The sequence below is a fragment of the Drosophila arizonae genome, chromosome 4 (assembly GCF_054131065.1).
Source record: "Drosophila arizonae isolate 15081-1271.41 chromosome 4, UAZ_ARI_1.0, whole genome shotgun sequence".
NCBI classification, from domain to species: Eukaryota; Metazoa; Arthropoda; class Insecta; order Diptera; family Drosophilidae; genus Drosophila; species Drosophila arizonae.
The window spans coordinates 3,525,073-3,541,817 of NC_142924.1; the positions used below are offsets into that span (position 1 = coordinate 3,525,073).

A 16,745-nucleotide genomic window follows, 5' to 3' on the forward strand; every position below is an offset into this window, starting at 1 on the left:
GTTGTTGCTGATTTTGACAATTCATCATCTCTAGTAGTTGTCGTGGGATACGCGCGTCGAGACGGACGTTCGGCGCCGTCTACGTTCTACTAGAAATTGCGAAAATTGTCGTTGGTTTAATAAAAAAAAGGTGATTTATCCAGTGAACACAATGAAATCCTGAATTAAACTCATTTCCTTTTTATATTATGAAAAGTGTAAAGTGTTGTGAACTCATGAACCGAGACCCACCACCAAATTCGTTTGCTGTGCGCTGTGAAAACAAAGAAAAGAATGTTGTGATGGTAGCAGCAGCAGCCCAGCAGCAGCGGGCGTTGCAATAGATACACACACATTCATACATATGTATATGCACATGCTATATATGCATTTATGCATATATGTGTGTAGTATGAAAAACACGATTGCCAATTGAATGAAATATACTTGAAGCAAAAGAATTATCGAAATTTTCAAATTTTCAATGAAAAGTCTAGAATAGTTTTTATAATTGTAAATCATTCGGTTTTATTGGATTCGCTATTTCGAAATTATTGTTAATTTTTCGTCACGTGCAATTTTGAAATTTCAAAACATTCCAGCCAAAATTTGGTATATTCCCTTACATGCTTTGTGCATACATACAAACATATATACACAGTTGACCCACGCACAGCTGCAATTCCAATTAGAATACGGGGTCGCAGGCCATTGGAAGCTGCGATGCAGCAGACAAAGAAAGGGCGGGGACAAGTGTGTTAGCATGTATGTACATATATAAAAAGTATAAATGTTTAAATGTGTACAACAAATGGAAAATCATGTGTGAAAAAAGTAACGGTGATTATTTGCTTCAAAAGTTTATTCATCATTCCCTTTATTAAAAATTTCCAAGCTAATAAGTGTTGTACAACGTTCAAACAGCTACTGCACAGTTGCACTTGGAGTTGCAGTTGTGTCTCGCGTGTGATTGTTGACCACAAAGTGTTGTTGTATTTCAGTGGCAGTGGCAGACCCCCAAGCACGCACACACTCACACGCGCAAACGTGAAACGTTCTTGGCTTTGTGCATGTGCGTGTGTGTCTGCTTTGCTTGACATTAATGACTAATTGGATTTGGAAGTCGCCGTCGACCAAAAAGATAATACGTATGTATGTATGTGTGTATGCATGTGTATGGCAAAGAAGCTGGGACAAAGGCACATAAAAAATAACCGTTACTATTATTATTGTCTGATTCAGCTTGTTTATTTCAATTGCTCGAGGTACGGCTGCGTGTGCGAGCGAGAGGTCGGGTGTGCGGCCGAGGTGAAGGCAGCGCAATGCGACGGTCTCCTTTATCTCTTTTATTCTGCTTTGTTTTGCAGCGTCAAGTCAGCAGCACGACCCAAAAGCAACAAGCAAAAAAAATTTCTATCCAGTACATGTGTACCGTAAATTTGCTTTAAGAAAGGGTCGACTAAGACGAAGAGAAAAACATAGAAAAGCGCAGTTGAAAAACAATATCTGATTTTAAAATTGCGTGAGAGCTTTTGATACACAGCATTTGCGCAGATACAGATACAGATACATCCCTGACCTGTGTAAAACGCGTGCACACACATACATATGCAAACATATGCTGTATACGTATATATGCATGTTAATGCCATTACCTATATTCCCATGTACAAGCATACTATACATACATATGTATATATGCAGCCTCTATATAGGTGCTCTAGCTGAGGCCGGAGCTCCAATCAAGTGGCCTATGCGCATGTACTATTATGTATTAGCCCCCTAAAACAAAAAAAAATTTTTTAATTTCAAATGGCAACATTTTTTTTATTTTAAAAAACTAACAACAAGTCCGATTTTGAGCTTCAACGCCAAATCGGACAAAAGAAAACTGCAAGAAAAATATCCGTTATTTGGCGGAGATTTTCGTTTTTGTTTTGCTTATTGCGTTTCGTTATGTTCTCAAGCTCATAGGCGTACAGTAACACAAATTATTTTTGCGAAATGGCTCCACGTGGGAAGCAAACTGGTGTTGAGGCACGCCAAATAATATTAAAACTGCATTTTGATGGCAAAACTGTTAGAGAAATAGCAGAGCTGGTCGGAAGAAGCAAATCTACCGTCCATGATATCATAAAAGGTTTCGGGAAGATGGAAGATTGATTAACAAAAGCCAGGAGGGAAAAAGAAAGCGATTAAACTCAAGGGAGGAGCGGTCGATTATAAGGGAAATTAAGGTTGATCCCTTTAAAACCGCAAAGGAACTAAGGATGTCATTAAAAACAAACTTTGGAAAGGATGTGTGTGATAACACAGTGCGCAATACTTTGCATCGGTATGATTTGCATGGCCGAGTTGCCCAAAAAAAGCCTTATATTAGCCCTAAGAACAAAGCGTTTAGGGTAAAATTCGCGAAAGAGTACTTGCTAAAAACGGATGACTTTTGGAATCATGTTAGTTGGTTGTATATCATATTAAATACCTTTCTTTTTTTGCTAATTATCTTATTTAAAGGTGTTGTTTACTGATGAAAGTAAATTTAATTTGCATGGGTCCGATGGTAAGGTGTATGTGTGGCGTAAACCAAATACTGAGTTTGAGCCCAAGAACACAATAGGCACTGTTAAGCATGGAGGAGGTTCAGTCATGGTTTGGGGCTGTATGTCGAGTGCGGGAGTTGGCCATTTGCACTTTATCGATGGCATACTCGATAAATTTGGCTACCTTGATATTTTGAAAAAAAATGTTAAGCAGAGTGCGGAGAAATTGGGGATACTTGAAGACTTTGCTTTCTATCAAGACAACGACCCCAAGCACACTTCAATGCTAGCTAGGCTCTGGCTAATCCATAATTGTCCCAAATTGATCCAAACGCCTGCCCAGAGCCCGGATATAAACGTAATAGAAAATCTGTGGGAAATTTTGGCGAGGAAAGTTTACCAAAACCGGTATAACAATCTGGACCAATTGAAAATGGGATTACTTGCAGCTTGGGACTCCATAGAGCCAGAGATCTGCAAAAAGTTGGTCAAATCAGTTCCCAATCGCTTGCAGGCTGTTGTCGCAAACAAAGGTTTTGCAACAAAATATTAAATATTAAGTTTTTCTCTTATTTTTTATTAAAGTTTTCTTTTGTCCGATTTGGCGTTGAAGCTCAAAATCGGACTTGTTGTTAGTTTTTTAAAATAAAAAAAATGTTGCCATTTGAAATTAAAAATTTTTTTTTTTGTTTTAGGGGGCTAATACATAATAGAGTTGAGAAAAAATGTGAAAACGGTAAAAATTTAACTTACTGCTAAAGAAAATACTTATTGAAATAAATAAATAGTCTTGTCCGATTTGGCGTTGGAGCCACTGTATGTATTTATAGCAAGCGACGCCGGCATAGGCATACACTCGCACACAAACGCACACTCTTTCATATATGTACATGTTCGACTCTGTTTTTCGGCAGACTTGCATGACAAATGAAGTTTGAAAGCATATCGAAAAACACAACACTAAATTGAATACTCTTCCCATTGAAAGTTTCAAAGCAATAAAACCTATAAAAAAAGGAAAAACATTTACTTTTGGAACAATATTTTAAATTTAGTAAGTGGGATGTGAGCCCGGGACCTATTGGTTTGTGTGCCAACGCTCTACTCACAGTGTTATGAATGCGACATCCGCGATGTTGAACTATAATTCCCAACTCTAATGTCAAATATTTGCAAATATTGCAAAGCAAACACGCACGCGTCCAAAAATATACAGACAGCGCCTTTATTTTGAGTGAAAGCGGCTTGCACCTAAGAAGTGCGAATCGAACTTATTGAGGTCAACAAAAGTTGTTGTTGGCCGTGCTTTATCTACATAATGCAATGGGATTATTGCAAGTAGCTTGCAAGCAGGTGGCAAATGGTGGTAGTATGCAGGTTCAACTTAGAAGAAAATATAAATATTTAGGTCAGCAGAAGTTTTCGTTAACTCAAATTTTTGTAAATCAATGAGCTAGTTACAGGCAGGTTGCTCGAAGTTTACAAGTAGGTTACAAGCTCGTGTTATCTCATTTTTCCTCTCTCGCTCTCTCGACCCCATTAACTCTATATATGTGTATATAAATATATATATATATATGTTAGCATAAATCTGGAAACTTCAATATGAAATGGATATTCTCATAGACAAACACGCATAGTGGGTAACAGCTAAACAAATGTTATGGAGTATGAAATAGCAGCTGAAAATGTGTGTTTTTATTTTTTATTTGTTTATATAATATATATACATAAAACAAAAACAGAAACAAATGTATAAAGAAGTGGAAAACTGAGCTGCTGGCTGGGCGGAAACTTCGTCTTGCGCTGTTAGCTAGAAAGAAATCTGGCCGGCTGTCATTTGATGAGCTGATATACAATACATATATATGTTTGTATATAAATATATTTATATATTTGAAGAACCGGTATAGTCGTTGGCCAATGAAAACTGGTTTACCGGCCATCTGACTCACCAGCTGGGGCTGCGATAGCAAACAAACACCAAATTTTCGTTGGCTAATCAAAAGCTGACAGAAAGAATCATTTTCAATTGAAATTAAGTGCGAGCGTGCGAGCGAGCCAAACAGCAAACAATGAACGTATATGAATGTAAATTACAATTATGCTCACGCGCGCAGCTTGATAAAGTGTGTGTGTGAGGGAGAGAGAGAGATAAAGAGAGAGTTAAGCAGAAAGAGATGAAAAGCAGACAGGAAGTATCAGTTACACTGGCTGGAAAAGCAGACTAAGCCATGGATTTGCATCGTGGCTATGCATATTTGCCATACTATACCCTAGAATTATATACCATGAGGTAACATGATTCGAGCCTTAAGTGTGTATATAAGTGGATCTTTGACAATAGGAGTTTAATGTTGATGTTTTGCTTAATAAGAAATGCGTAATTCCCATTAGTTCCTAGTTTATTTAGCTGTGTAGTTAGTAGGCGCTATATAGTATAATCTATTCGTATTTGTCAATTATTTAAGTGTGTCGTTCACCGCCAATTAGCTAATCGATCATGTCGTTCAAAAAAAAACTACTGAATTACCCAATACTTCAATAGAATGTTTCGTTCATATGAGCCCACATATATTGTAGATCTTAATGACTAAATAGGTTTACATCTTTATATGATTGAGCAATTCCATCAAGCTTATTTTGCTGTTCGCAGCTTTATTTAATTAAAAGAGTAATAGACTATACATTTTATGCATATATGTATATAAGTATTTCAACACAAGGCCAATACGCTGATATAATATTTCTTATTTAATGTTGTTTTTGTATTGGTAAACAAACTCGACCTACCGACAGTTATTCAATTAAAAAATGTGCTTCTTAGGAATTCCATAATTTACGGTGATAAACAATTCGTCTGCTACGCTCGAAAATGCTTTTAAACAATATATACATATATATATACCCGACATTATCATCGTTGAGCCAATGGGTTATCTCTAAGTTTTTGTATTGCGTCCATTGCTCCAGTTCAACAGCTCCATAAATAAAGAAATAGCAAAAGTGTGCACAAACACTTTCCTTTAAATATTAAGTGGTATCTACTTATAAATACTCGGAGCAGTGTTGCTTAAGCGAAAGGTAAAAACCTGTTAGACTTGGATCTGCTAGATAAACTAGACTCGAACTCAAGAAGTGGGTCGATCGGCTATTCGCTTTGCTTTTCTGCCTTTTCACTGAACGGAATATGCCCGAAAATTAAAAATAGTCCAAGTATATATTAAAATCGGGAACTAATTGAGAATATCTTTTATATTTCAGTAATTTATTTATATTTTTGTTGATTAAGCTCCAAGCATATTTCTATTTGTATATTTAAAAAAAAATCAAATAGCTTAAACTTTGAAGACTAGAAACCTACGTAAATAAAAACAAACTTGCTTGAATATAGCTCTACAATACGGTTCTTGTAGGAAATGTAGGAGAGATAAGTGCTAGGATGCTGATTTATTGTTTGTGTCGAAGTGGAAGGCATAGGATGCTGAGAGAGGAGAGAGAAAAGAAGTGCAGTAAAGGGTATAGAAGTGGGATTAGTGAAAGTACTTGAAGAAAGACGGCCAAGTGGAGAAGCAGAAGAAGAGTGGAGCTAGGGAATCAAATGACTTGATGTCGATGACACTCGGAGAAGCATATAGAAAAGCTTGATTATAAGTGTTACAAGTGCTTTGAGGAAAAGCAACTGGAGCAGCGGCAAATAGAGAAGTATTAGGTAGAGGGAGAAGAGGAGCGGTAAAAAGTGAAAGGAGAACAAACATGATTAGGAGTAAAGCCAAGATAAAGAGCGAAAGGCACAGTCTTTATGCTCAACATTTATTGCTCTACCAAAAACAGACTTGAGATGTTCAGCCACATTTTCTCTTAGAGTTAGTCGCCCACATAACTTTATTATTTATGGAAAATAAAATCAGGCATATTCCACTGCATATTGATTGTAAATGTTGAAATAAACATGGAAAGTAACATAAAAATTAACAGAGAGCTATATTTATTCAATGTAAATTTGACAGAGTTATGGCTGTTGCAGAAGCCGCCCTGAAAATCGGGGCTTCGACAGCTGCTGTGCTCTGCGCATGTGCTTATTATTAACGGCTCTGCAAACGATGCTGTTGTGTTGTGTTGTGTTGTGTTTTGTTTTGATGTTGGGCGAAGCAGAAATCGTTTATGTTGTGCGTTTGATAATAGCTTTGACCTCCGCCCCTTTGACCCCGTCCAAGCAGCAAAAACAGAGCAGCAGCAGCAGCAGCAGCAGCAATTGCTATGCGACTCACTTCCAGCTTTTTGTTTTCAGCTTATGTCAAGGCCGTTCGAATGCTGAGTGCTGAGCTCGACGCGCTGAGTAGGCGTGGGTATACAGAATTTTGCAGAGCAGAGCATTCGAAATGCATATATACATACGAAATATATACATACAGGTATATACACATATATAGATGACTAACGAATAAGCAACCTTTGCGTCAAGATAAAAACGATAAAAGATACTTTTTTCATAGTCTACTCGTTTAGATGTTCAGCTACATAGTTTACAACCCATTTACGCCGTGTTAGACACGTCAATTAACTAGCTGTTAACTAATGCGACACTTGAAGTAATGCGAAAAACTGCCAAGTGGAGCATCAATGATTGCAAAAAGCAAACAGTAGTAAAAACTGCACATAAAAAATACACAGACTAAAGATAAGGCTCTAAAAAGTGTGTATGTGTGTGTGTGTGTGTGCGACACGACAGGCCAAGGAAAAGCCGTTAAAGCAAACGAACGACCCTTAGTGGTTCAAGAATGGTGAACCACAAGCCCAGCAAACAGCAACCAGCAACCTGCACCACCTTCTCCATTTCACTTGCCTCGCTTTGCCCTTCCTTTATGCCCAGTGTCCATTCAGTGAGACATTCGATACAGCAAGCAGTTCTGTTCTCGAGGTTCATTCAACTTTCAGCCTTTCCTTTTCTCTATGCACGCACATATCAAGAAAGCAGCGAGACAAACGCACTTGCTCACTCAGTACTTGGTTGTTTTTTATTACACTACGATAAAGCTGAAGCTACGCAATTGATAAACGAAAAATGAAAAACAAGATTCATATATTTCACAATTAGTATAAACACAAAAATCTTTGTTAATAGTCTAATTTAGATTTTATTGTTGTTTACAAATCTTATTTTTATTTATTTATTTTTATTATTATTTCTGCTGAAATGTTGTTCTGACTCAGAATTTGATTAGTGAGTTACCTAAGCAGAACGAGCAGCTACAGTACAATTGCACGTTTGGCGTTGATAGGGACATAGCCTCGGTGGCGCAGTAGGCAGCGCGTAAGTCTCATAATCTTAAGGTCGTGAGTTCGAGCCTCACCCGGGGCATGTAATTTTTTTTTTTTTTTTTTTTAATTTAATTTTTTTAGGCAGTTCTCTCCTAGTGAATACAGTGTGCGCTCGAGTTCCCGGTCGAGTTGTATTCTTGTTTTTATTTATTATTTATAATTTCCTTTTGTTCCGCATATTTTAATATTGTTTAGTACATCTCGTGCAACTTGCATTCTTCGTTGCACGCACAGGCTAAGTAACTAAGTTGCCAGTAAATATTGTGGCACTGCCCTGCTGCTGATTGTCATGCGCTTCAGTTTTTTATTGGCTTTAATTGATGTCAAGTAAGGGGGAATGCTCGTCATAGGGAGAATGAGCAGAGGATATCATTTGAGCATTTGAGCATTTGTGCTGGCGTTGCCTTAAGCAATAGGAATGCCACATTTTTTGCGACACACCCACAGCGCGAATGATATATATGCATTCGTATTTTACTGCCCTGCCACGCATTAAGATACACATAAATAAGGTCAAGACATGCTAAAATCGTATTAGGGAGTGTGTGTGGCACCATTCTGAAAGACGTTTATTTTAATCGTTCTTATTCATTTGTGGTTTCTGCTTGCAGTTGTCGCGCTGACGCATGAAATGGATGGCAAGTGGAACAGCCAAAGCAGGAGCCAAGCGTGTTAGGAGCAGCATTTAAGCAACATTTTTAGTGTAGACACTGATACGGACGGACGGCTACAGCATGGCCAAAGCTCCAATTCCAGCTCCAGCTCCAGCGCCAGTCGAAAAGCAGATGTTAAAGTCCACAAAGCAAATTACCTTGGCAATATGCAGTCTCAGCCTGATCATGTTTGGCTTTGCCTTCAGCCCCACTCATGCAGCTGGCGAGGTAGACGCTGCGAAGGGGCCGTGGCATGTAGCGACAGCCCACGAGAAGAGCGGACAGCTACACTTTGCCACGGCTGAGTTCACTGAATACAAATCAAAGGCCAACTATACCAAAGATCCGAAATTCTCAACAAAAGCAATGGATCCCGTTTACAATTTCACACGCTACTTGTTCGATATTATCTTACCGGATGAGGCCGCGGTGCCGCCTGGTGAGTAATGAAGTCAAATCTGTAAAGATAACAATTGAATAACTCGTATTTCCCTCTAGGTTACATTGTTATCAAGGGCGAAAACACCTTGGCCCTGGGACCGAAGGTCGAAGACATTGATTGGCGGGAGCTTTTTATGCAATACTGGATAGTGATCCTCTGTGTTGCCATTCTGGCATTCTTGGCTGCCATAATGCCTATCGTAGCGTATGTTGACTGCACACACATAAGTGTATTGTGCTAACTTATCCCTATATATTACAGCGTCTGCTATTGCTGCTTCTGCTGCTGTCGTCGCTGCAAGGAGGGTTGCCCACCGTGCGACAGCCAAAAGGATGCTCGCAGGCGCTGCTGCTGTGGACTGTTGCTGCTACTACTAATCATTGGAATACTGTAAAGCAAATCCTTGCCTATATATCAGCAATTTGTTAAACAAAGATCCCAATTCTATTGCAGCTTTGGCGTCATTATAGCTTTTGCCACCAATCGGTTGCTCGATCGTGGCTTAGAGGAGACCACAAACACAATACGGCGCGGCAGCCAGGATACGAGCACCTATCTCAAAGATGTCTCGGATCATATCAATCATCTGCTTGTAAATAACTATGGAGAAATGGACAAACATCTGAGCGACATGCTAACAAGTAAGTGTATATAGTCTAATACATATTCGAGGTCAACTTATATTCCAACTATTCTTAGATGCTCACACTCACATATTCCTGGATCTAATGGACGCCTCTGAGGCGAATGCGGTTTATGATTTGAAGCGCATATTAGAGAACATGGAAGAGGCACACAAGTTGATACAAGAAGTGGATAAATTGGAAAAGGATTTGCGATTCTATGGCACACAGCTAAGAGATGGTAGCCATTACTTATCCATAAAGTCTTTACGGATTCAACTGTAAATCTATTTTGTTTTTTAGGTCTGCGTGGCGTTAAACGAGATGTTAACTACGCCTGTGCCGTGCTGTGCGGCAATCGGGAATGTCTCCACTTTTTGAAAAAGACGGAGATTGAATTCCTTGACAGCTCAAAGTGTTTGCAGTATGAAGAGGTAATAAATTGATATTTTATGCAAAGACTGAATGCTAATCAAATCCTCAATTCTTGCAGCTGCCGGACACGTCTCAATACTCGAAGGCCATGGAATTGATAATAGCCAAAAACAGTGGCAAAACAGCCAAAGAAGTTATAGATCGCTTGCAGCATGTGGGCAAGCGCATCAAGTCTGGCATCGACCCACTTATACCACCGATACTTCGTGACATACACAACGGACAGGAACAATTCCGCAACCAGGCAACAAACGTACGCAACATAATCGATTCGGCCATAGGCAGCATACATTCCAATACTGTCGAGGTGACCAAGACCTTTGATGATGTATACGATACATTTGGGGCCGACCGAAGCATTATCAATGTGATTGTTTGCTTTGTGTTGTTGATTGTAAGTCTGAAGTGAAGCCTTGCTATATATCAATACTCATCCGATAATCTGTTGCAGATTCTCCTATTTCTGATAATTGCTCTTATTTGCGGCTGCTGTGGACGCCGTCGTCGTGGCTATCGCGATGATTGCTGCAGCAAGGGTACAGGTGCCTCTTGTCTGCTACTGTGAGTACTTGAAATACATTAAATATGATAATCAATATTAATCAATAATAATTGCGGTTTTCAGTGCCATGCTATTGATATTCTGCGTCTTCTCAGTAATCGTTATGGTTGGCCTAACATACTTTGTCCTGGGCGTCGTTAGCTATCAGGGCGCTTGTGCTCCGCTCAGAGATCAGGAATCGAATGCCCTGTTCCGTCAGCTCAACTCACTTATAGATCTCAATCGTAGTTTGCCAAAGAGCGAGCACAAGTCGACGAAGCCCCTACGCATTTCGAACGTCATCAAGGCCTGCCAGGCTGATCACTCCATTTTTAAGCTTCTGCAAGATAACGATTTATATGACATTGATAATCTGGTCCGCGTAAAAGTGATTAGCGATACGCCGTCAGTGCCAATTTTATTGGCCAATTTAGATAACTTCACAATACTTACGGAGAAGGACAAACGAGATCTCGAGCTGCTGCGCAACAGCAATCTGTCCAGCTATCACAGCAAGGTGTTCACGGAGCATATGTGCAATCAGTTAACGCCTGTCGATCTGCCCACCATTGCCAATCAGCTGAAGGAGTTCCGCACCAGCCTTTGGACTCAGTGGGGCATTTATGACTGGGCCAGAACATCGCTGTACAATGAGGCCTACAACCTGCAGAGATATCACGACGAATTTGTTGAGAAAATCAAAACAATAATTAGCAAAATGACCGAGAAACTATTAAGGATTGACGAATTGATATTGTATAACGGAAATGCATTTGGCGAATCCATCAAACAACTGCACGAATCAACGGAGCGCTCCGAGATCTTCCTTAGAGATCATGGCCAGGAATATGTCAGTGGACTGCGTGAAAATCTCACTAGCTATATCAAGGAGCAGGTCGTACATTATATGGAAATGGTGGTAGAGAAAAGCCATGCAAATGTTGGCAAATGCGCGCCCCTAGCCAAGGTTTATGATCGAAGTGTGGATCTGATTTGTCATCGTCTAGTCGATCCAATGGTGAGTTGCATAACTATAACTATAACTGTATGTCTATTGAATCAATAATTTCGATTTCTCCTTTAGAATGGTTTCTGGGTGGGCGTGCTGCTGTGTGCCGTGCTCTTCCCGCCCGTACTCCTTGTGGCCCATCGCTTGCTGTGCCTCTACAAGAAGATTGATCCGTATTCGGCGCCACCCGTAGCCGTAGTCGAGGGCGGGTAAGTGGCGTAAATTACCCTTGCTATGTTCGGACCTATTCGCATGTTTTGTCGTTGGGCAAATGAGAGACAAATTTTGTTACGCTCGTTTCGCTTGGCCTCAACATAATCGAAATCACACTTGTGTTTGTTTGCACGCTCTAATCGGATATAGTTAACAATTTACTTTCATTCTCATTCCATTGCTAACCAATGCTATGCCATGCCATGCCATGCCATGCCATGCCTTGCCATGTCACACACTTATTGCACTATCGCAGCAGCGACTATCTGTATGATGCCTATAGCGAGCGCGATCGCGAACATGTGCCACTGGCCAAGTAAGAGAATTAATCAGAAGCAGCAGCTCCACAGTCAACACACTCACTTCATGCTCTCTTCTGCTGCTCCTTTCTGTTTTTGATTTCAGTGTGCCAAAGAAGCGACGCAAGGCCTACGACCGAAGACGCGAACAGCAGGAATACTATGAGGAAGCATCTCCGAGTGTGTCGCGTGGGGCACGCTCCAATGGCGGCGGTGGTGGCGGTGGTGTTGACGGAGCTGCTGGCAGCAGCAATATGCGCTATAACGATGTGGCACCCACGTAAGTCAATCAGACAGAAAGCAAAACACAAACAACAACAACAACAACAACAAGCGCTGCCTCTCAATGGATATTGAAGTACAGAGATATAAAGAAACAGAGATACAAAGATATATTTAGACACAAAGCTACCAGATGGTTCAATTAACACACATATTAACTGCATTTATACAGTGGCTAATTACATATATACATATATCTACATATCTATATCATCTAAATGGCCGGCTAAATTTAATTGCTACTTTTTGGTTTCATTTTATTTAGCGCTAAAGTCGTGGCCCTTGATACAAGGCCCAGAGCACTGGCGACAGATGGTTTCTTTTAGGCATGACTCGAATTGCAAATGGTTTGGTTTCTGTACATAGTATATATTATTTGCTTATGTGACTGCCCACAACATGCAATGTGTATGTGTGTGTGTGTGTGTTAGCGTATGTGTGTTGCTATTGTTTGCAATTCATATACATATGTCAATTGTTGTATATACAGTATAGCCTATCTGATCCCCAGAGGAATTAGCTAGAGTTCATCATATATGATTTATTTAAATTTTAAAATGATCAATACCTTTTTTTAATTAACATTTTTATTTACATATATTAATATAAATAATAGTAAACATTTAAATTGTAATTGTTAAAATAACCTTGTAAGCCGTGATAGAGAAGCTTTACTGTATATATATATTTATGTATCCATGGCCAGTCTGATGAGCATTAACTGGAAAACCTCTCATTTGCTTCATATCCAAACTCATTACACAATTTGCTGCCTAGTTAATATATGTATACATATATGCATATATTTATATGTCTGACTCCATTGCCCAACTTCGAATGCAACTAACTGCGGCTGTTCAACAAAAACACAAACTAAACCAAGCTCTTAATGCAGTTGTTGTTTCTTCTTTGGTTTTGTTACTTTTTGTGTTGTGCTGAGAGTGAAATGTTTCGATCTTTAACCTATTCTCATTTCTTTGCTTCACAGACATTGGGACCACGAACCGCCGCGCTATCACAATCCACCCGTGGCACCACCATCATCCGAATACGAGCGACCACCGCCGTATTATTATCCGGGTGCCTCTGATCAGGATTAGAGACCGGATGAATTCATTCAAGAACTTTGTTGGGATGGCTTTAATAGAAGAGAAGTGGAGTGAAATGAAGTCGAGTGGAGTGGAGTGGAGTGGAGTGGATTGGAGTCGATGGCATGAATGACGCATGAATTTCATTTTGACAACAAAAACAACAACCCAATTTTACTGAGACTGTAATTTTAGTTGAGAAGTTAGTTTTTTATTTAGAGTTATGTAATTTGTAGCATCACAAGTGAGTTAATATCTTATATATATACAAATATATATATATATATATATGCGTTTCTTTCGAACTGTATCAGACGATCTGCCAGCGCGTGGAATGTGAGTTGTAGTTGGCGCGGAATTAGTAAAGATTAGATTATAAGCACGGATCGAGACAAACATAATTCACATAGTCCCCTATATATATATAAATATATTGTTTAAAATTTTACACATTAAAAATGTTGCCAAATGAAAAGCGAGCGCGAAAAGTTTGATGGAATAAAAGCAATGCATTGGGTTGATAAACGATTGATGTATATGCACAGCTAAAGCATTTAATAAGTTTAATGTTTAGAACAAACAGAACAACAACAACATGAAGACCATAAATATCCCAACAACACTTGAAAGAGAATAACTGAAAAATTCTCACACAGCTTTGAGCAAGGAATCTCCCTTGACAGTATCTCATAAATGCACAATATAATCAATATACAAGCAAAAAAAGAAAGAAAGAAAATGTTATGCAACAGCCAGTTATATATATATATATGTATATATATACGGTTAGTGTATATTTAAAATCAAAAACTGCCATTTTAAGTTAGTGGAACAGATCGAAGCTGAGCAGGCAAAAATAAAATAACGGAAAAACAGAAACAGAATTTGCTCTCGGCTAAAGTTTTTTCTCAATGCATTTGAATTACGAGTGTTTGAAACTAATATACCCGACTTCCTTAAGCAAAACCGAACCTTTATATAATATGTACGTACTTTGAATTGTCGTGTAGTTGACTAAGCAAATGTTTCAACTCTACAGAAAACAAAAATGTTTTTAATTATTAATCAAATTCGGGGCAAACTGCAAGTAGCCAAATAATACAAATTATAATTATAATGATAATATACAAAATTATATTATAAAAAGTTGCACACACACACATAAACATACAGACACACACACACGTATTAAATATGTATTTTAGTTAAGCAAAAATAAGAAATGAAAATGAAAATGAAAAACCAAGAAGTATTTATGAATGTATGTAATTATTCTCTTTCTATTATTTACGTACATCTCATGAATTTGTCTGCCTATGTCATTTTTTAGTGTTTTACAATAAGCCAATAGTATGGAATCAAAGTTTTAAATGCTACAACAAAAATAAAAAACAAAAAACAATTACTGTGAAAATATATATTAAAATATAAATTACATAACTATCGTCTCTTCGATTCTCTTTGGCAACCTGTGCCTCAATTGTCACAGCAAAATTATCCAAATGAAAGTCAGTTTTGAAATATCAGTGGAGTCCAGCAGTAACGACTGCTCTTTATATAGTTTACAATTAGTAACATCCGTACTATTGCCGGTAAGTAAGATCTATGTAAAACCTTGAGCTTTCAACAATAGAGCTGCATCTGAACTGGCCTGTGGATAGATCGATTTGATGATATTCGCTGAAATTCCAAAGCATACTTCTAGGGGTCATAAAAATGCCAACACCCAGTAGTTCAGGTTTATGAACTTTGATTTGCAAGTCATATATATATTTTTTACTCATAAATATCAATTATATTAGTTTTATTCCAAGCGAAACTAAACTTAATCAGCCGTTTCTAATGCTTGAATAACTAACTCAATCTGATCCTCGAATACCATCTTTCAATTTTAAAGCCCATAAAATCTCCTTATTATAGATATCAAAGTAAACGTGCGTAAGTATAAATGAGAAGAATATTCATTGGTTCACATGAAGTTGAGATAAAATCGCGGAGAAGAACTATTGTTACCTAGAAATACCTATATATTCCAAAAACTCGTAATACTATGGCAAACGACTATATACATATATCGAAACATATGAGTCACTGCAAGATGAGACGATTGAACATACAATTTTGGGCAATATGTGGACTTAGCTGTATGTTCATAGTCGCCGCAGTAACACCAAAAATAAAGAAGTGGGACGAGGAGCGACATAGCACACACGAGCATATGGGACAATCGCACTTTCCCTCCACTGTATATTCGAAATACGAGACGAATATTACATATACCAGAGATAGCGATCCCTCAACTCCAATCACACACCTGCTGGATGACTTCAGCATGTCTCTAATTAATTTGACTGCGTTCAATAGATCCATACCGCCTGGTAATATGATACACATCTAACTTTACTTTTTTATATAATTTCTGGTTCGATTTACCGAGTTTAGGCTATATTGTGGTCAAGAGCGACTCGCTGGTAATGGGTCCAAAGGTAGAGGAAAATCAGTGGAAGGATCTTCTGGCTGAATATTGGCTATCGCTGCTCTGGGTGATATTTCTGATAATACTCATTATAGTAATGCCCTGCGTAGGGTAAGTATGCATACATATAGAAAAGGACAATATATTGTGTTTATATATATATATATCCTCCTGGCAGCGTTTGCTATTGCTGCTTCTTTGGTTGGCAGCGCTGCGCTCGGGGCTGCCCCACCTGCGATTTGCAGTCGGATAATCGCTGGCGATTGGGCTACGGCATTTTGCTCGCTTTTCTGCTGCTGGGTCTTTTGTAGGTTTTACTCTTAAGCAAAGATACTCTTAGCGGTCTCTTACAAGTGTTGTCCTTTCTCAGTTTGGGTTTGCTGTTCGCTTATTCGGCGAACAACTCTTTGGAACGCGGCTTCGAGTATACGCAGAAGACAATGCGCCGCGGCAGCGAGGATACGTGCCGGTTCCTAAAGGATTGCTCGCAGCATATTCATCATTTGCTCGTCAAGAACTACCAGGAGATGCAGACACATCTGAATGATGTTCTAAAAAGTAAGAACTGTAGAAAATAAATTTAATGCTATTGAAATCTTAAACTCTACAGTCTATAGACTTTATCTGAGATATCTTATTTAACTTTTCGTTCAGATGCTCACACTCACATGTTTCTGGATCTCATGGATATTTCTCAGGCTAATATGTTGTTCGACCTGGAGCTCATCTTGAGCAAACTGAATAAGGCTCTAATTGACTTCAAGGCTGTCAAATTCTGGCAGGACGAATTACTGTTCTATAATGCACAATTGCGAGATGGTAAATTACATATGCGTGTATTTA

General features: G+C 38.7%; 2 protein-coding genes, 1 long non-coding RNA gene and 1 other non-coding gene across 13 annotated transcripts in view; 3 read left to right on the forward strand and 1 right to left on the reverse strand.

The window, feature by feature from the left end:
• On the forward strand, positions 1-14,695 carry LOC108613376 (prominin-like protein). 9 transcript variants are annotated; one of them, XM_089468133.1, is made up of 15 exons: positions 37-130; positions 981-1,131; positions 8,453-8,933; positions 8,993-9,140; positions 9,198-9,326; positions 9,390-9,577; positions 9,636-9,800; positions 9,863-9,993; positions 10,053-10,388; positions 10,446-10,555; positions 10,620-11,553; positions 11,620-11,753; positions 12,014-12,073; positions 12,163-12,336; positions 13,327-14,695. In XM_089468133.1, the coding sequence occupies exons 3-15, from the start codon at positions 8,576-8,578 to the stop codon at positions 13,436-13,438; spliced, it is 2,979 nt and encodes a 992-aa protein (XP_089324259.1). In that variant the 5' UTR covers positions 37-130; positions 981-1,131; positions 8,453-8,575; the 3' UTR covers positions 13,439-14,695. The 9 variants fall into 9 exon arrangements, with proteins under 9 accessions (XP_017862275.1, XP_089324263.1, XP_017862278.1 ...); XM_089468132.1 differs by having other exon boundaries at positions 981-1,127; XM_018006786.2 differs by lacking the exon at positions 981-1,131 and having other exon boundaries at positions 1-130.
• TRNAM-CAU (transfer RNA methionine (anticodon CAU)) lies at positions 7,809-7,881 on the forward strand. The gene has a single exon. It is a non-coding gene; the product is annotated as a tRNA-Met (tRNA).
• LOC149268990 (uncharacterized) overlaps positions 14,343-16,745 on the reverse strand; it is a 17,975-nt gene continuing 15,572 nt past the window's right edge. For both annotated transcript variants that reach the window (XR_016269961.1, XR_016269960.1), the window contains 2 exons: positions 16,571-16,698; positions 14,343-16,467 (listed from right to left, as the gene is read on the reverse strand). This is a non-coding gene — a long non-coding RNA (uncharacterized LOC149268990). The remainder of the gene's footprint in view (positions 16,468-16,570; positions 16,699-16,745) is intronic.
• Positions 15,477-16,745, forward strand: part of LOC108613377 (prominin-like protein) — a 4,033-nt gene continuing 2,764 nt past the window's right edge. The window contains exons 1-5 of the mRNA XM_018006792.2: positions 15,477-15,804; positions 15,869-16,013; positions 16,081-16,209; positions 16,273-16,460; positions 16,557-16,721. Of these exons, the coding sequence (XP_017862281.1) occupies positions 15,477-15,804; positions 15,869-16,013; positions 16,081-16,209; positions 16,273-16,460; positions 16,557-16,721 (955 nt within the window). The remainder of the gene's footprint in view (positions 15,805-15,868; positions 16,014-16,080; positions 16,210-16,272; positions 16,461-16,556; positions 16,722-16,745) is intronic.